Source organism: Lipomyces doorenjongii (genome assembly GCF_038497915.1).
Source record: "Lipomyces doorenjongii strain NRRL Y-27504 unplaced genomic scaffold V1508scaffold_81, whole genome shotgun sequence".
NCBI lineage: Eukaryota > Fungi > Ascomycota > Lipomycetes > Lipomycetales > Lipomycetaceae > Lipomyces > Lipomyces doorenjongii.
Window position 1 is genome coordinate 245 of NW_027118148.1, and position 22,704 is coordinate 22,948.

Genomic DNA, 22,704 nt, shown 5'->3' on the forward strand with positions numbered 1-22,704 from the left:
ATATTCAACATCAATCTGACCTCATGTAACCGTCTCGCGAGAGCTTCAGTCTCAAAACGGCAATGTAATCACAACGCAAAGTGCTACGTGTATACTGCATAACAGTCAAATCCAGTGGCGCGAAGGCGATGCGATGGGGGCTCGACGCCCGCGATGCAGGAGGGACTTAGCGGCTCACCCTTCGTAGCTATCTCGGCAGCAAGGTTGGCAGATTATATACACATACCCATTTCTAAAAATTTTTCTTGAAATTATCATTCATAGAAAAATGCCCTTTGTATGAAGTTTGTAAATGAATTGTAAAACGTTGGTGTGTTTGGATGCTCATTTGAGGAAAAGGGATCAAACGGCATCGCATCACCTCGGAGCGCTGCACTGCGGCGGCTCGATTCCCCAGTTCCGTGTCCCCGCCACTTGTTCTATCCTGATCGTCCATCCCACTCCCTCGCACTTTGCTTGATTTATTCACCCCCACAACAATATCATTAGTAGGAATGTCTCGAAGACGCGGTGATCCTGAAGAGGAGCTTGAGGTTAGTTTTGATTTGTGATTTTGGTTGGTTGTACAGAGTTTTGGACGGTGGCCTGGGCACCGTTGGGCAAAAAGGGGCTGGGAAGGCTAACTGGGTTTTAATAGGCTCTCCCTTCTGATGAGGAAGAGGAGGAAGAAGAGTATGAGGATACTGACCCTGGAGCGTCTGAAGATGAAGAAGAAGAAGAGGAGGAGGAAGAGGAAGAAGAAGAGGAAGAAGTTGGTGAGGAAGACGAGGAGGAAGAGGAGGAAGAAGGGGAGGCTGTCGAACCTAATGGCAAGCGTATGTTCCTTGAATAGATTATAATGGTAGATTGAGCTAATGGTACTGTAGAAGAGAAGACTGAAAATGGAGATAAAGAACGAAAGGAAGAAGACGAGGAGGACTTGGAAGAGGAAGAGGATGACAACGAGGAGCCTGAGGAGAAAGACGATGAAGCCCCACCAATCAAGAAGCGGAAAACCGACAAGGTTTCTGCTGAAACGGGAGAGGAAGCGGTAATTGTCTCCAACTTTGACTTTTGAACGCATGCTAATTGACTCGCAACCAGGCTTAAATTCATGGTTCCCTTCATCTGCTCCGTGCTTCTGTCGGCGGCGTACCATTCTCCACCGTCACTCGTTCAGTGCCTGCTACCTAGGTAGATCATATGTGTTATAGTAGCGTGTAGACGTCTCAAAAAATAAAAGTCCTTCCGTCTGTTATATTCCTGCCCTTGGTTATTTATGTTGTTGTAGTAATTTTGACTATAATGTAAATTGACTGCTTCAAAGTAACACACGAAAAATAGAAATACATCTCTATGCAAACAGTACTGTTGTACCATGCAAACTACTGTACAAATTCTTATAATAAGTTCCAAATATATATCTCGTCATATTGTCGTACAGCAATCTTTATTGCATTCTCCATACACATATAACTCCCCCATCACCGACTGCAACAAGATACTCACCGTGTGGACTAAATGCCAGATGCCGCACCAACCGACGCGAACGAGGTATGTCAAGCATAACATGTGGCCGAACGGATTGGAAAGGATCTGCAATCGCACTCGTTCCGTCTCCCCTGAGCGCAAGAGACGAAGAGCCGGATGCAATCGACAGTGCTTTTTGTTGAGATGAGGGCAAAGCGAGCGGTTCAGCCTTCTGCTCACCTACTGATAAACCTGATCCATTCGCGACCTTAACTCGAATGTCTTTGATCCTGCCATTCTGCTGAGTCGCTGATTTATCACAAGTGTTCGACAAGCCTCTCCGAGCAGACAGGGCTTTCAGATTCGTCTGGTTAATGGTTTCTGTCAACGCAGATGGTTTCTTCTCATCATCAGATATATATCGCTCATGAATATCTCGATAGGGTCTTCCAAACACCAAACTTACCCTGGATGTCTCCATAACTGTGCGCTGCTCTATTGTATTCGATTTGGCGAGATCTGCATCTTCACCATCAGAATCATTTTCATTCTCCTCCTCCACTTCGTCATCGGACTCATCTTCGCCGTCTGGTTCTACACTGTCTGGAACAGTCTCCGCCACCTCGTCGGCGCTGTCTGAAGAGAGCTCTATAATGCCACCATCTGTATTCGAAATAATACTTTGATTCTGAACCATTGTATCACCTTGCAAGTTGGCCCCTCCGGCAGGACTTTGGTCATCCTCGCTAACGCTTCCCCCGTCTACGTCTGAGGGACCCTCATCGCTAACTTGGACGATCTGAATGAGTTGCATTGATTCTGTATTCGAGAGGCCCGATGCAGATTTCGTAAATCCATAGTCGTCTGGTGCATCGTCATAAACTTCGTCTTCTTCGTCCTCCGCGTCGCCATTATGGTAATCGTCAGTTTTGCCATCTTGACCGTAGAGGGATTCCCTCAATTCGACGTCGTCAGCACTTTCGTCGAAATTGGAATTTGCCTCCAGGTAATTCTCATGTACGTCGTCCTCGTCCTCGTCCTCATTGGTCCCGACACTTCCGTCCTCGCTCATGTATGACGCAGCCCCATTCCGGATTGTCGCTGCCATCCGTCTAATTTTGTCCCGCTGCCGGCATATGCGTTTATTTTGTCGCGCAAGATCCTTGGCAGCCGACGACCCGAAAACCACACGTCTCCGCTTCTTCTCCTGCGAGTCAGAAATGGACGGGTTGGCATCCTGCTCATTTTCAATCCCATTTATCTCTGTCTTCCCGGTCTCCGCGTCGTCATCGTTCCAGTCAGTTGTCGGAGAGCGAGTAGCATCCTTCTGCAACTCATAGCTTTTTAAATCAAAAACATATACCCGCGCAGAATCATTCCCCATCGCTAATAGCGGCGACACGTTGTCAGCACCTGTAAGTTTCCCGAAACGCATATACCATGGCGCTGTATTGGGTGTACTAAATTGTACCAGCCGAGTAAACCCAGGACCAAAAGCTGACATAGTTTCCCGCTGTTTGTCGTGGTTTGTCGGCGCGTTATCTTGGGACAAGATATCTGCCATTTCGGACTTGAAGCCGTCGATACGCCATAGAACAATTTTGTTTTCCTTCGCAGCTTTAGAGAGGATGAGATCGCCGTAAAAGGAGACGCTGTCGACGTAGTTTGAGTGGAGAGAGTTGGTGGAGAAGTGTGACCAGTGCAGGACTATCGGGTCGTCTTTGTGCATTGGAAGTGTGGAGAGATTGGGTAAGGCCCATAAGTGGACTTGGTTGTCCATTCCGCCTGAAACGAGAAAGCGGCCGGACTCATGGAAGCCCTGACCAGAGTTAGCCAACGCACGGCACATTACGTGTAACAAACAACCATACAAGTGTGAGAACCTGCTCGCGGTGCCCTCCGCCAGCGCATATTATAGCACAAGGCTGATCCTTGTACTTTGGATCGAGATTCCACACTCTAATGGTATGGTCTCCGGACGATGATGCGATGATATGTGGGTGCGTGGGACAAGTATGTAAATCGAGAATTTCATCTCCATGACCTTTAAGGGCCCGTACAAGTTTGCCGGATGCGCAGTCAAGGATTTTGACAACGCCGCTTTTACCGCCGACGGCAATCAAGGGACGCCCAGTGTTGGTGTCATATGTCCAACATGCCGAACAGAGGCTTTCCTGGGGCTGAACCGCGTTAGTGTTTATCCGTTAATTAGCACAACACATATATATGTACATTTTCGTCGGCGTACGTGGCGATAATTTCTATGCTTTTATCCTGACCCTTTGGATCTGCCCCGCAAGCGGCAATTACAACCTAAGTATCATTAACCTACTGCAGACTTGACTCCGTAAAGCTTCAATCAAGCATACATAAGTATCTCCAATAGTCACGAATATCTGTGGCTCGCCCTTTTTGGCATACGGGTAGAATGAGACATAGTAGAATATCGATACATTATTCGTCTATTCCCAAGTTAGTCATTGCGAAACATCATTTATTCCAAAGTTCTGGAAGTTCAACTCACATGAGCAACGCTTTCGATGATGAACTTCTTCATTTTAAACAGCTTTTTCTCGCTGGTGCAAGCATAACAATTGCAGTGATGAGATAGGTAATTTTCACTGTGTCGTGCTATAGCCTGAAAATGGTGCTGAAACTATGTACACTCGTCACGCTCATACTAATTTCTCTTCCCTGACGGTACCCTTTAGTTGTATTTATATGCGCCCAGGTATTGCTTAGTCTTGATATGAGCATGACTGTCAGAAGTTTTCTTGAATGTCTGAATAGTCGACGCGTCGACTGTTTTCATAATCGCCGAGCCACAGTCACCAAAACTAAAATAGACCTACCAATTTCCAATTCAAATTTCGGACGTCGCTTGTGAACATCAGTTGCTTAAACCCTAGCTCGACTCGTGCAATCGATTAAGTCAGAAACCAAAAGTGCAAGAAGAATGACGCGCCGACTTGTTGATTTCGCGATTCGAAGGGTCAAAACTTTCGCCGGATGGGCAGGGGCAATTATGGGGCAGGAGTGCAAATCTCGGAAAATGTTCATTGATAGATTCTTGTGCACGGCCAGCATGGCGGCATATACATGGCTACAACCGTTGTCTGGTGAACAGCGATTTGCGTCTAAAGATATAAAAATCTCCTCGATTACCACTTTAGCGATGGTAGTTTGCGACGCCACGGCATGCGGCAGCTGGAGTGGGAGGGCGCGTCCGCTGGCCGGGAGTGGACGAAGACACGGAACCCATCTACGGGCTCCCAGTCCCCGTCTCTTCGACGTATAATAGGTGTTAATAATTCGTACTGGAGCGTTAATGCATGTGCATGCAGGACATGGTTGGTCGAAATACCTTTCAAAACTTATAATACATGCTATCTTAAGCTGGCCTGCTCGTCTCGGCTGCTACGGAGTGAGTTTGCAAATTTCGATAATTGCTATTTTACAGGGCGAACACTACTCGGAGGGTTCGTGAAAATGAGGCAATGCCGCGGAGTCTAAGTTTGAGGATCATGCTAGCTGGCATTTGTCATATACTGCTTAGGACGTCGTTTTCCTCGTCGCTCGAGCGTCTGTTGTCGTGGCCGTCGTTTTCGGTCGTCTCCGCTGGGGATGAGGATGCGGTCATGAAAGTTGAAAGCACTGGACGAAGATTCTCCCGTGGAATTGGCGGAGGTAAGATGGGCGTTGGGGCGCCCCATGAACTTGCAAACAGTCCAAGAGACGTTCCAACTGACGCGGCCTGGTGAGTGGTCGATATAGGCCTTGCACGACGTAGTACCATGACGAGTCCGTCGGATGTACAAGAGACAAACGCTTCGAGATCGATAACGTCAAACCGAGTAGGGGTGCTCTCCTGAGCGCCGGAATGCGAACCCGGCAGCTGAGTGGCAAGCGTCGACGGATCTTTTTGCGAGCGTGGATCCCGCCATGCAAAGCGCAGGTACGATAATGAGTCGTTCTCCTTCGCGCGTTCGAGAGACAATTGAGCGGACTCGAGCGAGGTGGCATCCATGCAATCCCATAGGTTCCATCCAGTTATCTCGTCCGGAGTGAGGCCCACTATTTCAGCGACTGAATGGGTCGCGTAAAGAATCGGCAACGATTGTGACATGCGGTTTAGAATTAAAGCGGCGCGGAGTTCATGTAACATATTCGAGTCTTCCTCGATTGTAGGAGGGAGATTGCTCAACATCTGAGCCCGCAGTTCTGATTCTGTAGATGAATGAGAAAATGCACGGCCTATGAATGTGGCCTGGCGAGCTCGGTCTAATCCGTTAGCAACGACTCTGCATAAAGGAAAGCTCCGAAGAAACTGACCATCGCTCTTCACCGTATGTCTGTATACACTCGTGGAAGCAACCAGGACATCGTAGACGACAGTAAAAACGCACTCGCAAGGAATCCAGACCCCATCTCTGCTTAGAAGCTGGCAGTAGCACAGCACGGCCGCCTTGTCCAGCGAAACTGCGCGACGATGAGCTGCATGCCGATGGGGACGCTCGCTTGGGTGGAAGTAGTCAAATGCAGACTGACCTTCGACATCGGATGCGGAGTATCCTAAGACTAATTCGATCGAGTCCGACACATATAAAATTACCCCAGCCTGCGTGAGGTCATGTATCGTGATGAATGCTCTGAGGGCGGCGTTAGCATCTGACTATCCAAGCTCTCGATAGGAGTAATTCAAACAGCTATCACCGATATTAAGCCAGCAATTTTCAGGCCGATTGTCTTAGTTGCCAGGGACATCGCGGTCACTCCGGCCGAGGAATCAGCGACTAGTTCGTTCCATATGTCATTTCGCCAAAACGGCATGGGATTTCGAGAGGATGTTTGAGGAACGCAGAAACGGAACGAAGTACTCACATGTCCATAGAACAAACAACAGGGTCCTATTTATGGAACTCCTTTTGGTTGGTCTGGGAATTATGCTGTACAATAATTAGAAGTCGTCAACGAATCGCCCATACGCGGAGCAGATTCTGGTAAAGTTATCAGAATGAGACTGGTGCTAAAGAAACGAGGCTTATTAGGACTTACTGCAGAGATCGGATGAAGCGAAAAGCCAGCTCAATGGCGATATATTCAGTGCATATGATGAGAAGCGTTTAGTTAAAGGCGGCGGGAAGGCGAGGAGGCAACACAACAGCGCAGCGGCGAGCAAGGGAGATGATATAGATAAATACTACGAATTCGCCGCAGCAAGTCGAGCCCTGGGGCCCAGATCGAACTAATAAAACAGCATGTCGCCCAGGCGTACAGAAATACGGAATTTCTTTTCGCCGGTGAATGTACAGTTGAGGGCGGTATATGTGCGATAAGCTCACGGCACTCCCGTGAGCCGCAGCGAGTGCGAGTTTATCTTTGGTACCTCTAGTAACCGTGCCAGGCACCTGGAACATTCGGCAGACTGTCTAAATGCCGGAAACCCATCAACAGCCAACACAATACGCTAGCCGGCCGATTGGAGAAGAAACGCAACGCGTGATCGAAAGCGGATAACGTTTGCTTCATAGATTTGGTAAAAGTGACTGCGTGCATCTTTTGTTGTAGTTGCAGGATTCAGGCTTAAGACATAATGGGTGTCACAAAACGGTTTTGAAAAAGATTTCGAAAACGGTACCAAAAAACCTTCCAGAAGTGAGAAGGGGCATGTTCTATCGGTGTAACATATGCACCATGACGTAGCGGTGGCACATGGCATGTCGAGGGTCGCACCGAGTTGACTTCTCCGTGAGCCGAAGCAGATCTTCTTCGGTCTTGACGCTGACGCAGGGGACGTAAACTTTCCTTCTAGAAAGCGTTCGTAAACGGCCTTACAAAACCGGTGAAAGCCGAGAAAGACGCGAAACTCTAAAATAGTGCCGCTTTGGCGGTGCATTGTGGCAGTGCTCCACGGTGACGGTAAAGATGATGCCCATCGGGTTTGATTGTTCGAAAACATTGCCAAGGCTGCCGACTGCAGGGTCGGATAATCTTCGCACTTTTTTCTTTTTACGATTTACGCCACCCTCTAAAATAATTAGGTAGGTTTAAGAGCAACGCCAATACTGTAATCAGTAGAGTAGAGCTGATCTACTGCGACAAGAGAGACTAATCAATTTCACTATGGTCCCGGAGAACGCATTCCTGCTTATGTATTCATTGGCTATTAACATTCCCAACTTAATCCTTTCTACTGTTCCGTGGTAAATTTATCGCAGTTGCCCGCACCAGTAATCCCAAACCCGCCACAAATCCCAAAATGGACTGCCCTAGTCTATGATAATGCTGCACCACCAGAAGGAACAAAACCGGACTCGCATTAGAGCTAAAACCTAGTTATAGCCTGAATGTTTTAACTATAGTCCCTGCATTATACTAGCTGCAGATCGCATCGTACCTGCAGTCGTGAGATCGCATGACCAGCCAGAGGCCAATGGGATCCTAGCCGGAACGCCACTATACATAACCAGAGCAATAATCTCTGCAGCAGCAACATCAATAACCAGGCGTACGCACTGAGAAAACGACTGGCGGAATTCCGCAAAGCTGTTCATTAGAATCTGAATCGTTTCCTCCTTGCGCAGCTTTAACCAACGGCAGCAAGCAGTAGTACAATAACCTCAGCTCAGTCAGCTGTTCACTGAATGTGCGGCTCAATATGTGGTGCTCTGTCAGAGTTCCTTAGCGTCTATAAATATTCCTTACGGAAGAGTAAGCGTTCTGTATGTCCCGCGGATGAACCGCAGAGGGTTCAAACTATCGGCGGCTCGGCCCTCGGCTTGTATACATTCGTGCTGAGTGTTGGTTCTACAGTGTCTGGATGCTGACTGCAGGAGCCTGCCGGCCTCAGTCGCGTCAGTATATATGATCTTCAAGAATGTATCTTATCTTCGAAACATTAATGCTCTCTACCATACGATGTTTGTGCCTTGCATTGGGAGCCGAGTCCAGAAGCATTTCTTTCAATTCTGCCAGCTGAATGAAAATTATAGAAGGATCTATTCAGCAGCATGTATCCAACAGCGCTCCGCCAGTAGGATTGAACAAGTAGAGTCAGGAATATGATATTACTGATCAATCGTCATCCAGTATGTATGGCCATAACTACGCGACGAGTGTTAGACGAAACTAGGAACCCCCTAGTTTTAACTTCGGGCATCACGTGAAAGCTAAGATCTGTGACCATGTCATCATTCCGCTAAACCACCGTAACGGCGACATAGTACATCCTCCATTCATTGTTCGCTATATACACCGAAAAAATGACCTATTTACAAACATATTTTACAATCAACTAGCCAAAATTTTATTTGCCTTTTCCTTTTTTTCAGGGACGCCACCAGCATTATCTAGATCCTTTTGCTTATAAAAATGCGGTGAGACCTCAATCAACCACGGCGGTTGGATTGCCATGCAGTTTCTCATAAACTCCTTACTCGTTAACACCAACTCGTGATACAAAATCCACTTTGGTTTCTTCTTGTACAATACACTAGACGGGTGTATGTACACAGTTTGCGACGTCTTAACTGTCCGATAACTTTCTCCGTTGCGCGTTAACCTTGCAGTGTTTGCAAAGAATCCTGACGTGATGGATTTCTGGATGTTAACAACGCCATTCTCTTGTGTACCCGCGCTGGACAGCTTGACGCCCACGCGGTCGCATAGTCGTGATAGCTGGTCTCGCACATCGCGAGCTCGGCACAAACTTTTGTACTGCAGGAAATTCTCCGCTGCCCAAGCTTGCGAAAACTCTGTATCAACCCACTCGTTCCAGATCTCTAATAGTGAAAGATGATCGCCACCTGGCCTAGTAAACGCCTCTCGAGCTTTATCGGCATGAAGCTTCTTATCCTTCGGACGGTAGAACAAAGAAGATGCCTCTCCCAACATAGCGATGATAGATAAAACTTCTTCAACACAGCCATACATATCACTAGCGATGATTGCCTTCGAAAACATTGGATTGGCAGGAAATTCGGCCATTTGTCGTCCCAACTTAGTTAACTCGCCACGATCGTTCAATGCACCCAGTGCATAAAGATGTTCCAACGACCTAACTATTGTCTCCGTAGGAGGCGGATCCATGAAGTCGAAGTTGAGCAGATCATTGATACCGAGAGACATCAACACAAGAACCACGCTTTCCAGATTCGTGCGCTGTATTTCCGGGGTCGTGCTTTGCGGTAATTCGTTGAAATACGCCCACTTGGTAAACAATCGAAAGCATTTTCCTGGACCAACACGACCTGCACGACCTGCGCGCTGATTTGCGGATGCTTGTGAACATTGCGTAACGACAAGAGATTCCATACCGCTACGAGGATTATAGACATTCTCTTTCACGTAACCAGGATCGATAACATACACGATCCCGTCAATAGTGATCGATGTTTCGGCAATATTCGTCGCTAGCACAACTTTCCGGGCATTCTTCGGAGTCGGTTCAAAAATTTTAGTTTGTTGGTCAGGCGGAAGATTCGCATAGATTGGGCACACTATCATCTCTTGGATCTTGTTCCCAAGCTTGTAGCAAACGTCTTGTATATTCTCTTGCATGGTTTCGATTTCGTCTTGTCCCTGTGCTTAAAGTTAGGAAACAATAACCGAAAAAGTAAAGTCTACTGCAACGTACCGTTAAGAAGACCAAGATGTCACCTTTTTGTTTCGAGGTATGAATTTGGAAAATGGTATTGACGGCCGCTTGGATGTAGTTCGCTTCCGGTTGTGGAGTATAATAAATATCGACAGGATACCTTCGCCCGGGAACTTAGCCTGGTGTTAGTTGATTCTCTTGGATCTTTCACGAACTAGAGATGTACATACTCTGAAATATTGGCGCGTCATCGAAAAATTCTGAGAACTTTTGAGCGTCCATAGTGGCGGAAGAGATTAGCAGCCGAAGATCTTTTCGAAATCTCACAATATCCTTTAAAAGCCCAAATAGAATATCCGTATGTAGAGTACGTTCGTGGGCTTCGTCAATCATAAGCGCTGAGTATCCCGACAATTCAGGATCAGTAAGAAACTCTCGCAGAAGCATACCGTCGGTCATATACTTCAGCACCGTCTTATCTGAGGTCTTATCTTCAAAACGTATAGAGTATCCAACCTCGTTACCCAACTTGACACCCATCTCCTCTGCAACTCGTTGCGCAACAGATATTGCAGCGACACGACGAGGCTGTGTACATCCAACTTTCTTGCCGTCTTTCGTATATCCAGCTTCGTGAAGGTATTGAGGTAGCTGAGTAGTCTTTCCCGAGCCTGTTTCACCAACAATAATGACAATCTGGAAGTTGTCAAAAGCCTCTAAAAGTTCGTCTCGATATCGATAAATCGGAAGCGATTTTCGAACCTGCTCCATTGAAAACGCATGTTCGTCTGCTTCCTTCAGCGACGCATTCAGTTCTTCCTGCTCCTTACTAAGCATCTCACTTACTTCTTCCAAAAAATCTATCCGTTGGCTGTCATCGTTCACAAAATCGTAGTGTACTTGCTCTTCCGTGACCTCTTTCTTAACCCTAGCGGCCGCTCGTCGCGCCTGTTCTTCTTCCCATTGTGCCTCATCTGTAAGTGCCTTTCGTTTTCTATCAGGCGCCTCTGTGTACCTCCTATACATAGCCTCCTTCTTTTTCTTCCGACTGATCTTTCCTTTCTCAGTGATATAATCCTCAGGAATTTCATACCCCTGATACTTGGTATCTATTTGCATTCGCTCCTCAGCGATCTGCAAAATCCGTTTATTGTATTCAATCTGATCTTTCTGCTCCTGTGTCAACTTGACACCCCTAAACAGTAACTCGTCGTCTTTAACTTGCTGCCGTAACTCTTCCAACTTCTGCTGTTCTCGTCGGCCAAGATAGACCTCTCGCGATCGCACACGCAAGTCTGGCAAAGCTGCATCGCGAGCCGCAGAGTCTTCCACTAATCTTCTCCGTCTAGCAACCTCAGAATTTTCATTAGACGACCGATCGTCGCGCTTTTGGGCATCGATATCCCGGGTGCGGAGACGTTCAGCAAGTTCATCGCGCTCAGCGATATCCCGCCGCCGCGCCTCTTCCGCATCATCGACTGCACTCTCCTCGCTATGGCTGCGTGATTCGGAGTAGGACTCGTCGTCTTGCCCGCGTCGAGGTGTCGACATGATTAGATCTCGGGTGACTGGTAGCGAAGTGAATGCGAGCTTGCGTACAGTTGTCGCCTTGCTGTACAAGACTTGAAGGCTTCTTAGAAGTCACCGGACAGGGAGGACTAGGGTAAGGGTTGATAAAAGGTTAGGGTCGGTCAGGAAGGGGCTTTGCTATTATGTTTTTGTTCGGTCACCATAGTTCAGGACATTATTTGCGAGAATGCGACAGAGTATGAGAGGTAGATAGATATATCTGGTAAAAATATTTGTCTGTTAATATGTGGCATACTAACGAAATTCTATACAATGTAGTTCCATATATTTGGTAAGAGTATTTTTCAATTAAAGTGGCATACTAACGAAAGTCGCTGCCACGACGACTCACAGAGAGGTCGTATCGCGCAGTATTGCCTTATTGTAGAATCGAGACCGGCAGGTTTTGTCTGTTGTAACCAGTCCGATAATAGAGAATGAAAATACTTGTAAAAAAATGCTGTTGACCTAAAGTTCTTACCCCTGTTGCAAAAGGCTGCGCCGCGTCGGTCTTCGTCACCGAATTTGGCGATGAGCCAAGGGGACCCATGCAACTTCGAGCACCGAGTTTTCGATTCTACACTCAATATGCCTCACATATGGGACGTAGCGCATTGCAGTTAGGAATTATCTCCGAAATTCGGTATTTGTTTGGCAATCACATGGGTTTAGATCCAATTAGCATTTAGTTATGCTCTCAGTGACATTATAAATTGGTGTCGTCAAGAGCTCGTTTCAAAGGCTTTCCTAAGTGACAAGTGCAATTTGTTTCTGTTCTAGAATTCAACTTGATATGACTAATTACATATAATGTGCATCAAAATATGGAAAAAAATGGAATGTTGCAACTGCATTTATGTTCAATTAGATAGAAGCCGAAACGAATGGCGAATTGTGAACTATGCAATATGACATATGCTATAAGGACAAAAAAGATCTATTAATAAGAATAAAATACAACGTAAAAAATTAATAAGAAATTCTATCTGCCGAAAAAAATGCCCATTATTTGTCATAAGTTACACGATTCCATATATATTCATTTCGCTGCGAGAGTATATTGTTGTTTTAAAAGAGCGGCTTTTGGATTACTAACAATTACTGAAAATTAACCGACATTCTATAGCAATGGAAATCTAGCGAAAGTTAGTATAATGCAATAAGACTGGTTTAGCATCAAAGCCTGGCAGGAGCAGGGAGAGCATACCTCAACAAGTAAACAAGGAAATCAACACCAAACACCATGATACGCAAAAAAATGAAGTAGCAAACATGACACAAAATCCCGACACAAATTCAATCATACGATATCATAATCACACATATATAATTTCACCAAAAGTAAGGAATGCAAAACAATTCTAATAGAAGATATATGCACAATAACGAGTTCATCAAGACCATCCGAGTGAGTTTTCGCTCATGACTGGAACAGAGATAGGCTGATTGCGAGCACTAACATGACCTCCACTTGAAGAACCGTGGCTGCCACTAATTCTAGACTGACGACTGGCGTTATTATTCTGTCCTGTCGACAACGTAGGCGAATGACCTATGTGACCGCCCGAACCACCAGCTGCACCACCACTACCGCTACCTCCTGATCCAGGTGGCGAGCCGTACAAATACGGACTGCTCGATGATGTCGCAACATACGGAATCGGTGGTGATATCTGACGCATATTAGGAGTCGTCGTTTGTCTCTGTTTCCGTTGTCTGTACTTCCTTGCCACGATGAACAGTAAGACACCGTACACCACCACACCCGCAACGGCTCCAACTGCAATACCAATTACTTGCTTACTGCTCTTTTTCGGAGATCCATATGCGTCTAGCGACCCAGATAAGACTGTCGATTCATTACTCGATCCAGTGCCTCCACTCGAGCCACTGTTGCCGCTACTAGAAGAATCACCTGAAGATGCAGACGACGAGCCACCCGGAACCGCCGTCGAACCGTTGTCGGCTGTTGACGCAACGAGAGGCATCGTAGGATCAATCAGGCCCATGAGACTGTTGACGCTCGGGTCTGGATTGTCGTAAAACTGAGACGACGGCGTGTGCAGGCCGAGTAATAGTGTGTTCACTAATTCGTTCGGGATATACATCATCGCAACCGAAACAATGAAATTTTCGCCTGCGGTGTCGTATGGCTGGATGGACTGCATGATTGTTTGATTAATTGAGATATCAAGGCCATACGAGATACCCTTTGGCAGATAGTCAAAAATCTGGGCTACTGCCAGCGGATTCTTCACGATGAAAGGATAGTTCAGCGCATATGTGAAGCCGATCTGTACCAGGGTGGAATCCGATGGAATGGTAGGCATACCACCAGACGGAGCGATAACATTAGGCAACCCCGCACCAGCTGTGGTTGTTGTGGGTGTAGGTTGAGTTACAGAAGAAGGAGCTGCAGTCTGCGGGGCTTCAGTGATCAAAGTAGTTGGTAGCCATTGCGCACCAGGATAATAGGTCGATTCAGTGGCAGGAGGAAGACTGATTGCTCCATTAGCGCTACTTGGCCATGGCGTAACGATAGCATCACTGGTAGACGTGATCGTCATGAACGTCGATGGTTGACTGGTCACAGTGCTTGTGATGTTAATTGCTTGAGACGAGGCTGCTAATGTTTGTTAGAAGTTGTCGGCTATCAGTTAGGAAGTAGCTTACAGCTCTCGGTTTGCACACTTGCGGAACTGTATTCTGATCCAGAAACTGACGACGGCGCAACTGAAGAGACAGTAGCTCCTGATGAGGCGACACTTGTACTGGACGCTGTAAAGAATTAGTACGGATTCGATCATCACTGAAGTCTATAGTACATACCAGTCTCTGTACTAAGAGAAGAGCCAGATGATTGCGCAGTCTCAGACACAAAGGTAGAATATGCGGACGTAGTAGTGAAGCTACTCCATTCGGAACCAGACATAGAACTAGCTGATTCAGAGGCTGACCCTGAGGACGTCACAGACTCCGTTGGAGATCTTATAGACTCAGTGCCTGAAACCGTTGTAGACGCAAGCACTGAACTAAAATAGGAGGATCCCGGTATAGTCGTGGTAGTTGATAACCGCTCAGTTGTGCTCGCAACGCCAGATGCCGCATAAACGGATGATCCGAATACAGTCCGGGTACTTGAATTCCGCTCAGTCGCACTCTCACTTACAGATGTTGCATAACTCTTAGACGATACTGCGGCAGTAACACCAGTACTAGTAGCAGCCGAAGAGTCGGTGCCTGTGGACGACCCTGACAGTGGCTCCGTCGATACACTGAGAGGAGTTTCCGAACCACGATAAGCACTACTATAATAGCTAGACACCGACTCAGTTGCGGTCGACACTACTTCCCTTGCTGTTGTATATAGCTCTGTCTCGGAATTGTGGGACGCGGTAGACGAGAGATGATGGCTCGAGGACTCACTGACAGCTGAGGAAGTCTCCGAACTCGAAGCTTCAACATGCTTAGTAGCTGCAGAGGAGGACGTCAAAGCAGTTACTGAAATCGTCGTCGAATATGACACCTCCGACGATGACGTCGCTGGGCTCTTTGTTCCAGTCCCTGTATTAATTGCAGATTCCGAGATCATTGAGGATGAAAAGTATTCAGTGTGCGAGCTAGATGTTACAGACGTAGTTGTTGGTGTAGTCTCGGTAGGAGATGACGTCTTTGTAACAACCTGTGACTCAGAGGAAGAAGTTGCTGTACCAACCAAGGTCTCTGTGGAGGAACTCCCGGACACCGCCGGCGTCTCTGAAGAGGCTGTCAATACTTGCGTCATTGTCGTGGACGTGGATGCGTCTCTCCCTGCGTCTGACGCTGTCGCAGGTATCGCTACCGATGAAGTCGAGACAGTTAAAGGAGCGTCCGAAGTGGAATTCTCCGAAGCGCTGGATGTTTCAGAAACCGTCGCAATTGATGACGATGTCGTTTGAGAATTTGTTGCCCCGGTTGGAAATTCAGTCGTCATTGTCAACAGCGATCCTGTCGACAACGAGGTTTCAGTGGCTGTCGTGGACGGTGTCATCGTTGTCTCCTTCGTCTGTGAACCTGATGAAGTCGACGTCACTGACTCGGGTGTAACCGTTGTCGTCGACGGTGACATTGAATTCCTACTCGTTGAGAGAGCGGGAGTAAGAACCGCACCAGAACTCACACTGCGACTGTATGTCAACGGTTCGTCCGTAACGGAGCCCGTGATTGAGCTGCTGAAAGTTGATGACATTACGGAACTGGATTCAGCGGAAGTATCCACCTGTGTCGATGGCGATGGCGATGGCGATGGCGATGATGACTCGAACATGGTCGAGGCTGTTGCCGAAGTACTAACGGTCAAGGGTGCGTCCGAGGACATTGTTTGAGACGAAGACGTCAGTTGTGTGACTGTCTCCGCGAACTCTGAAGACAATTCGGTCGAGGACAATGTCTCTGCGGGCGCTGACGTAGGCGTCGCGCTCCTAACTGAAGAAGAATCTGTTGACGAAGTTTTCATCGTCGTGTGAAACGTCTTTGAGACCTCGCCGGTACTGGACGACGCCGCAACCTGAGCAGTCTGAGACTCAGATGTAGAAAACATACGCGACAGCGAGTCAGTCGACGAGACTGACATCTCGCCAGCAGTTATGGAATCCGTTGATGACACTGACAAACTGGCAAACAGTGTTGGCACTGAACTTGCTGACGCATTTTCTGTACTTGTAGGGGAAGCGGTAGATGTCTCTGATGTAGTTCCGGCACTGGTGACCGTCATTGTCGTCGCAGACGCATTGGCCGTGTCGGCGGTTGTGCTACTGGATAGTGACCTGCGATTGTCCAAGGATCCAGTGGAAGTCGCATAATCTGAGCTTGAGTAGCTGGCTGTACTGGTAGTGCTGTCAAACACAGTCTCGGTGTCAAGTACGGTCTGCGTGGACGAGTATAGGCCGTCGTACGTCGACGACGGCGTGTAGACGATAGAGCCTGATGACCCGTCAGAACGATGATGAGTGGATGAAGTAGATATTCCGGTCCCACTGTCGTAATCCATCGAAGATGAGGACGCGGTCGCGTAAGTAGTTCCCGTGCCGTCGATAATTTCAATGACAATAGCCGTTGCCGTTGACAAATAAGATACAGAAGAGGTATCGGAGGTATCGGTCACATGAAATTTAGACGTCGCAGGTGGTGTTTGTGTTTCGGTATTGGCCGGCACGTCTGCGCTGGACGACTGGCCATACGTTGACTCGGTGATTATCAGCGCTGAGTTTGTTATAGATGCAACAGCTGAGGCAACATCGATTTCAGACGAATCGTAGTCTGTCGTCGAATAGTCGGTGGAAGTCGAGTACTCTGTCTCTACCGGAGAGGAAGAGGTATGCAATACCGATCCTATATAATATTAGCAAGAAATATTGAAGAGCCTTAGAGTCGATTCGTCTTACCATCAAAACTGGAAAACGGACCCTGGTAAACCTTAGGCTGCATTGCTGGGACTGTGGACGACTCAGTTGATGACGACATTGACGGCTCAGTGCCCAATGGTGTAGTTTCTACGGTCGGCTCTGGAGATTCGGTCGAGACTGGTTCTGTTACCGCTGAGGAGGTGCCTGGATCTGGTAGACTTGAACTAGGAATAACGCTATATGCGCTTATCCAGGCGGTCGACGTCTTGCTATTCCGTTCTGAGTCGTATGTCTGGGACGTCGGACTAGGCTCAACAACCATAGACGAGTTTTGGTGAACGACTAGTCTGCGAACCACCTTTGGATAATGATGGCGAGGGCGATCCAGTAACGTCGCCTGGGAGCCGTCATCTGTGTACCGTCTTCGCGCGCGGTGAAATTGGAAAAAAAAGCCGTCAGCGAAGGATCCTGAGAGGAGCAGCACGAGTAGACAGGCTGCCGCTGTCAGCAAAGGGGCTGCGCTGCGCATCGATTAGATGGTCCAAAAACAAGTTCTGGACAAGCGGTTAGCGACTGCGGACAGGACAAACATAAAGCGACAAGTCGTCGTGAAGGCGGTCAGGTTCGAGCGTGTGAAGACCCGGACCACACGGCCACGATCGCAAGAAAGAGGCAGGGGCTGTCTCACCGGGACAATATTCTTGCAGCGCAGGGATTTGCCTAGCGTGAAAGCACGAACATATGGAATGCAGACAAAACGGAGGAGCGATATGTGGCCATACGACGACACGCAGATGTCGAATGAGTAGTGAGGTGGAACAGAACAGAGCAGAGAGCACGACAGAGAAGTTGAGCTCGCCAGGCAGGTTGCAGCGTCGAGTTGCGCTGTGGTTTTGCTTGTCGTCGTGAACTTACGAAATTAGCGGTGAGCTTGGGCTGGGCGTAAGGGACGCGAGATTGGAAGCAATGCGACCCTAACCGCAGTGAGGCTGCACGGGAGTCCCCTGGCTTGACCACCAGTCCTATGCAATGCGGCGGAGAGCGATGTGGGAAGATGCAGCTTGCTGCAGCATGTACAGTGGCGGAATAGGGGACGCCGATCAAGATCAAGAGGGGCCGGCGAACATGCCCCAGAATAGTGGGTCCTTGCTTAAGACATGCAAGTAAAAATAGATTGCGACATTCCTCATCTACGCCGCATTGCATAATTCTCATCTTCGCCAGGAATATGAACAATGAGCATATATATCAGGCAATACAACGAACAGACATAATACGTGTGAAGACAGTGGCTCACGTCCTGCGGGTGGGGTTGGATAGTAACACGCGACAAGCGGGCCCCAACTTTGTGCAGTAAAATTAGATGGACACATGGCGAGCTATTTTGCGACGATTAGGGGCGGGTGGTCAGGAACAGGCTGCTCGGCGTTTGTGAACCCAAAACAAGAGAGCCAGGGGGACGGGTCTTCCCCTTGCTTGTGCGACGCGTGCCGGACGATTCTTTGGCCTCGTCATAGGCACAGTTAAGGTTTAATTGGCTTCATCAAAAACGATCCTTTGCTCGCTCGATTTTTATTGGAAGTTTGCAGATGCGTTTCGCGTCTCGGCTCCTGGTAAAATGCTGCGCCAGAACAACAACAAAAACAACAGCAACAACAACAACAACAACAACATAAAAACAACATAAAAACAATAACTTTGTATGAATATTTTATTATTGTATCATGCGTACAGGGGGAGCCTGGCCTAACAGTTGCCTAATCGGCCGTAAACAATGCAGTATGTAGTACTTGCCAAATTGACGTACCGCGTGTATATCACGTCCACGGTTGTCCAGAAATTAAACCCTTAGTCTTACATCGCTAGCGCCGAATGCTAAATTCAGGGTAACTAATACCCTACCGACGGCCCCTAACCCCTTTACAAATAGACGGATATGGGTTATGATCATATCACGGATCATGGACACTATCTCGCGACGGAATAATATCGACGCGTCCTCGGTATCTAATCATCAAAATATATATCGCAACTGATCTAACAACAAAACGGCCAAACAAACAGTCCATACATTTGTCCAAGGTAACCTTCAGCACCACTCTTCAACCGGTCAAACCAAAGCTTACAACAAAAGAGTCCGTTTTCCCGGTGCAAAACTTTTTAGCGTCTTTCATTTATTATATACTACCTTGATCCTCGACCGCAGAAATTTTTCAGCAGGGCAACGCGGACTCAGTCTTCAGCGCACCGGCCTGGAACAGGGCGTGCTTCAAATCCTCTACCAAATCGCTAACATTTTCTATACCGACACACAACCGGATCAGATCCTCTGGCAACGCGCGCTCGGCACGCACTTTCGGGTCAATCGACGCGTGAGACATCTTGCAAGGCATGCTGATAAGCGAGTTGACGCATCCAAAGCTAACACTAATACCCCACAACCGCGCGCTTTCGACAATCCGCTCGCTGACATCCACGCTTCCCGTCTCGAACGACAATACCGCACCCGCGCCGCGTGCCATGCTCCAGTGCAAATCATACTGTGGGTGCGACTCGAGACCAGGATACCGTACCTTGAAACCCGCGCCTTCGAGGTACTCCGCCACGGTTTGCGCGTTGCTCTGGGCTTTCTCGAACCGGATTGCAAGTGTCTTGACACCTCGCAGCAACAACCAGCAATCAAACGGCGCAAGGCCACATCCAGTAGCGTTGACCGTAAAAAACAACTTCTCCGCCAGCTTCTCGTCATTCACAGCGATCACGCCGGCCATGAGGTCATGGTGACCGCTAAGGAATTTCGTGGCTGACTCGTAGACAATATCGACCCCAAAGTCAAGTGGATTCTGCGCAATCGGTGAAAGCATAGTGTTGTCTACCGCGACAATCGCATTAGGCACTCTGTCCTTGACTAGCCTCGTGATTGTCGGAATGTCGCAAATCTTGATCAGGGGATTGGTTGGGCTTTCTAGTAATACCATCGCAGTCATGTCGTTTAACTTCTCCGTAACCGCACTGATACTAGTAGTATCGACATGGTGCACAATAATGCCGCCGTTGGTCGAAAGATATTTTAGAAGACGGTTGGTGCCACCGTACAGATCGTCGCCGGCAATGACCTCATCGCCCGGTCGCAGCAACCGCGCGATCACATCCATGGCACTCATACCGCTTGCAACAGCAAGCACTCTTGACGCGTTCATAATCTTCGCAAGATGTCGCTCTATTCCGCGCTCATTAACGCCCACTTCCACCGTCGTCTTTCAAACTCCACTCTGACTTACCTAGCTGCGTTCTCGTCGGGTTCCCGCTTCGCGTGTAGTCATACTCGCCCATTTCTGAACCCGATGCCTGCTTGAACGTCGCTGTCTGGTAAATCGGAACCGAGGAGGACCGATACTGGTCCGGAGACTCTGTGTACACGACCTCTGTCTCGAGCTTGTACCGTCGCTGAGGACCGCCTGGCCGCGGCGTCGATGGCGCTGGAGACGGGGGTAAAAGTGATGACGGCACAGACGAACTCATTGTCCAATATAATGCTTGCTTTGACGTTCGAAATGAGGAAACGCTGGAGAATTGCGTATTATACCGTTCAATGCGGAGGAGGTTGGGATCTTAAAATCCTGCGAAGTCTCCTCGTCGATGCGTCTGTAAGAGTCAAAATGACGATATAGCTACTAAATTTTTCGTGACCAGTGTTAAGTACCTGTGATTGGCAGATAGAGTTTGCGCTACACACGTATCGGGAAGTTTTCTTTCTGAATAGGCTTAGCTGATCTATATTCTGAGCATTAATCCCTCAGATTACGTTCTAGCACCCGGACTAATTATTTACAATACACGACATTGAGAGACCAAGTATCATGGCATATTTCCCACGGTACAGTGAAACTCGTGCTTACCTTCTCGTTCAATATTGTGGAAATTCTGATGACCAGTAATGTGGATAGACTCGTGCGGCTTAAAACCGAGATTTGGTAAAAATTTGTAACTTAAACGAAGTTTTCTATCAATCCGGTCTCTCAATTCCTACAAATTTCTTCGAATACAGAATCGCGTTCATGATACGGCTACGTCCATAATTACTCTCGCCATTCTCTTCGTGTGTGATGCAACTTCGTAACCTTCCAATACTTCCAACTAACGCGATATTTCATCGTCAAACCCGTCCCTCGATCCGCCAGTCGTCCCCATTTTGTTCGACCCAATCACCCTTGCTGCTCAAGATTAACCCGCGAACCCCACAGTCCACCCCGACTCGCGCAATAGATCCCTACATGAACAACAATCCACGATCCGCGCCGCCATCAATGTCAGGTACCTTTGCAGTTCACAAGCCAGCCGGCGTCTCGTCGGCAACTTTCATGGAAACGGTACAGCGGAGGATGGAAGCTGATCCGGAGTTTATTAATACCAATATGACGCGCGAAGAGCGGCAGAAGCGAAAACGGCGGAAGATGCCCAAGGTGAAGATGGGACATGGTGGCACGCTTGATCCTGCTGCGGATGGAGTCTTGGTCTTGGGCGTGAATGAGGGGACCAAGAGGTTGGGAGAGTACTTGAATTGCTCGAAGGTGCGTGTGTTTGCATTCCCGTATTGCACGGTGCGGAGGCTCACGATGGTTCTAGACGTATGAAGTTATCGCGCATTTTGGCTGTTCTACTACTACTTATGATGCGGAAGGTTCGGTCCTCGATCGTGTCTCCACGACAGACATCACAAAGGAAATGATCGAGCAGGTATTACAGCATTTCCGAGGAGAAATCCAGCAGATACCGCCAATGTACGTATATAGTCAAAATATCGTTCTGGTGCCAATGAATTTTTGTAACTGGAATTTGCAGCTATTCGGCGTTGAAGATAGCCGGATCGAAATTATACGAGTACGCAAGAAATCTCGAATCGCTGCCACGAAATATCTCGCCTAGACCAGTTACGATACACTCTCTCGAGGTTATGGGTGACATTTTGTACGATCACGAGTTCATGTTGCCGACTAAGGAGGCTACAACAGACGAGAAATTTCAAGAAAGGGTGTTCAGAGACGCGGGTCTGAAAGAATTAGTGAAGTTGGGCAATAAGTATGCCGAGATGGAACTGCAGTCTCTTGGAGATAAGGGTAGCAGCGAATCGGCTCCTGAAAGGGAGTCGTTGGCACCTGGGGCTGAACCAGCGGACGTCGAGGTGACAGAACCACCAACTGTGACGACCGAAGCGCTTGCACTTTTAGAGCATGCTGCGAAATTTAGTGAGCCAGAATCGGACCAGCTTGCTGCGCAGCAAAATTTATCCGCGGCGGAGATTACCGCACCCCATCCAATCGTCGCCTTCCGAGCAACTGTCTCGTCCGGCACTTACATCCGCTCACTAGTCCACGATATCGCTATCGCTATGGGAGCTCGAGCGCATGTCGCCAAGCTAACGCGTACGAGACAAGGCGATTGGGAGGTAGGTAAGAATATCATTCCGGCAGATGATGTTGAGGGGAAGGACCTGAGCGAATGGGCGCCAAAGGTGAAGTTTTATATGACGAATGGTCCTCTGGCAGAGTATAAAGAATAGAGTTGGATTCTGTATATAGAGATGTATGACTAGTTGGTAGTACTTGATGTAAATAGATAAATTATGAGCATCGTATATTGTGTAGTTATGACGGGTCATGCATATCTTTTAAAGTTGGTATTCTGAATTCCACACGTCCGGTCCAA

At 48.0% G+C, this 22,704-nt stretch overlaps 7 protein-coding genes across 7 annotated transcripts; 1 reads left to right on the plus strand and 6 right to left on the minus strand.

The window, feature by feature from the left end:
• Nucleotides 1-412: 412 nt before the first annotated feature.
• Nucleotides 413-1,456, minus strand: V1508DRAFT_425392 (uncharacterized protein). Its single transcript, XM_066941428.1, has 3 exons — nucleotides 867-1,456; nucleotides 638-815; nucleotides 413-533 (listed from the first exon to the last, which is right to left on the minus strand). The coding sequence occupies exons 1-3, from the start codon at nucleotides 1,136-1,138 to the stop codon at nucleotides 486-488; spliced, it is 498 nt and encodes a 165-aa protein (XP_066793179.1). The 5' UTR covers nucleotides 1,139-1,456; the 3' UTR covers nucleotides 413-485.
• Nucleotides 1,275-4,481, minus strand: V1508DRAFT_464236 (WD40-repeat-containing domain protein). The gene is made up of 7 exons (XM_066942892.1): nucleotides 4,302-4,481; nucleotides 3,974-4,192; nucleotides 3,819-3,911; nucleotides 3,682-3,762; nucleotides 3,321-3,629; nucleotides 1,916-3,268; nucleotides 1,275-1,849 (listed from the first exon to the last, which is right to left on the minus strand). Exons 2-7 carry the CDS (start codon nucleotides 4,004-4,006, stop codon nucleotides 1,430-1,432), a joined length of 2,289 nt encoding a protein of 762 aa, XP_066793180.1. The 5' UTR covers nucleotides 4,007-4,192; nucleotides 4,302-4,481; the 3' UTR covers nucleotides 1,275-1,429.
• Nucleotides 4,482-4,518: 37 nt separating this feature from the next.
• Nucleotides 4,519-6,735, minus strand: V1508DRAFT_376330 (uncharacterized protein). Its single transcript, XM_066937597.1, has 4 exons — nucleotides 6,505-6,735; nucleotides 6,331-6,446; nucleotides 5,782-6,098; nucleotides 4,519-5,730 (listed from the first exon to the last, which is right to left on the minus strand). The coding sequence occupies exons 2-4, from the start codon at nucleotides 6,336-6,338 to the stop codon at nucleotides 4,991-4,993; spliced, it is 1,065 nt and encodes a 354-aa protein (XP_066793181.1). The 5' UTR covers nucleotides 6,339-6,446; nucleotides 6,505-6,735; the 3' UTR covers nucleotides 4,519-4,990.
• A 1,879-nt stretch (nucleotides 6,736-8,614) lies between these two features.
• V1508DRAFT_376332 (P-loop containing nucleoside triphosphate hydrolase protein) lies at nucleotides 8,615-11,680 on the minus strand. The gene is made up of 3 exons (XM_066937598.1): nucleotides 10,276-11,680; nucleotides 10,085-10,218; nucleotides 8,615-10,029 (listed from the first exon to the last, which is right to left on the minus strand). The coding sequence occupies exons 1-3, from the start codon at nucleotides 11,594-11,596 to the stop codon at nucleotides 8,740-8,742; spliced, it is 2,745 nt and encodes a 914-aa protein (XP_066793182.1). The 5' UTR covers nucleotides 11,597-11,680; the 3' UTR covers nucleotides 8,615-8,739.
• Nucleotides 11,681-13,008: 1,328 nt separating this feature from the next.
• Nucleotides 13,009-17,527, minus strand: V1508DRAFT_435043 (uncharacterized protein; the record flags this gene model as incomplete). The annotated part of the gene is made up of 4 exons (XM_066942052.1): nucleotides 13,009-14,240; nucleotides 14,288-14,392; nucleotides 14,444-16,984; nucleotides 17,038-17,527. The coding sequence occupies 4 exons, from the start codon at nucleotides 17,525-17,527 to the stop codon at nucleotides 13,009-13,011; spliced, it is 4,368 nt and encodes a 1,455-aa protein (XP_066793183.1).
• A 1,434-nt stretch (nucleotides 17,528-18,961) lies between these two features.
• V1508DRAFT_392050 (Cys/Met metabolism PLP-dependent enzyme-domain-containing protein) lies at nucleotides 18,962-20,652 on the minus strand. Its single transcript, XM_066937947.1, has 2 exons — nucleotides 20,280-20,652; nucleotides 18,962-20,218 (listed from the first exon to the last, which is right to left on the minus strand). The coding sequence occupies exons 1-2, from the start codon at nucleotides 20,518-20,520 to the stop codon at nucleotides 19,212-19,214; spliced, it is 1,248 nt and encodes a 415-aa protein (XP_066793184.1). The 5' UTR covers nucleotides 20,521-20,652; the 3' UTR covers nucleotides 18,962-19,211.
• Nucleotides 20,653-20,836: 184 nt separating this feature from the next.
• On the plus strand, nucleotides 20,837-22,676 carry V1508DRAFT_425416 (pseudouridine synthase). Its single transcript, XM_066941429.1, has 3 exons — nucleotides 20,837-21,569; nucleotides 21,625-21,779; nucleotides 21,841-22,676. The coding sequence occupies exons 1-3, from the start codon at nucleotides 21,105-21,107 to the stop codon at nucleotides 22,556-22,558; spliced, it is 1,338 nt and encodes a 445-aa protein (XP_066793185.1). The 5' UTR covers nucleotides 20,837-21,104; the 3' UTR covers nucleotides 22,559-22,676.
• The last annotated feature ends 28 nt before the right edge of the window (nucleotides 22,677-22,704 follow it).

Coding starts and splice junctions, on each gene's coding strand:
- V1508DRAFT_392050 (XM_066937947.1), bottom strand. CDS start 20,520: ATGAGTTCGTCTGTGCCGTCATCACTTTTACCCCCGTCTCCAGCGCCA. Junction 20,219..20,279: donor CCCGACGAGAACGCAGCTAG/GTAAGTCAGAGT, acceptor AGCGCGGAATAG/AGCGACATCTTGCGAAGATT.
- V1508DRAFT_376330 (XM_066937597.1), bottom strand. Junction 5,731..5,781: donor ACATACGGTGAAGAGCGATG/GTCAGTTTCTTC, acceptor CTAACGGATTAG/ACCGAGCTCGCCAGGCCACA.
- V1508DRAFT_425416 (XM_066941429.1), top strand. CDS start 21,105: ATGCAACTTCGTAACCTTCCAATACTTCCAACTAACGCGATATTTCAT. Junction 21,570..21,624: donor AGTACTTGAATTGCTCGAAG/GTGCGTGTGTTT, acceptor CGATGGTTCTAG/ACGTATGAAGTTATCGCGCA. Junction 21,780..21,840: donor ATCCAGCAGATACCGCCAAT/GTACGTATATAG, acceptor TGGAATTTGCAG/CTATTCGGCGTTGAAGATAG.
- V1508DRAFT_376332 (XM_066937598.1), bottom strand. CDS start 11,596: ATGTCGACACCTCGACGCGGGCAAGACGACGAGTCCTACTCCGAATCA. Junction 10,219..10,275: donor TGACGCGCCAATATTTCAGA/GTATGTACATCT, acceptor CACCAGGCTAAG/TTCCCGGGCGAAGGTATCCT. Junction 10,030..10,084: donor ACATCTTGGTCTTCTTAACG/GTACGTTGCAGT, acceptor CTTTAAGCACAG/GGACAAGACGAAATCGAAAC.
- V1508DRAFT_464236 (XM_066942892.1), bottom strand. CDS start 4,006: ATGAAGAAGTTCATCATCGAAAGCGTTGCTCAT. Junction 3,269..3,320: donor GCGAGCAGGTTCTCACACTT/GTATGGTTGTTT, acceptor AACTCTGGTCAG/GGCTTCCATGAGTCCGGCCG. Junction 1,850..1,915: donor CAGTTATGGAGACATCCAGG/GTAAGTTTGGTG, acceptor GATGATGAGAAG/AAACCATCTGCGTTGACAGA.
- V1508DRAFT_425392 (XM_066941428.1), bottom strand. CDS start 1,138: ATGGTACGCCGCCGACAGAAGCACGGAGCAGATGAAGGGAACCATGAA. Junction 816..866: donor TCCATTTTCAGTCTTCTCTT/CTACAGTACCAT, acceptor CAAGGAACATAC/GCTTGCCATTAGGTTCGACA. Junction 534..637: donor TCCTCATCAGAAGGGAGAGC/CTATTAAAACCC, acceptor ATCAAAACTAAC/CTCAAGCTCCTCTTCAGGAT.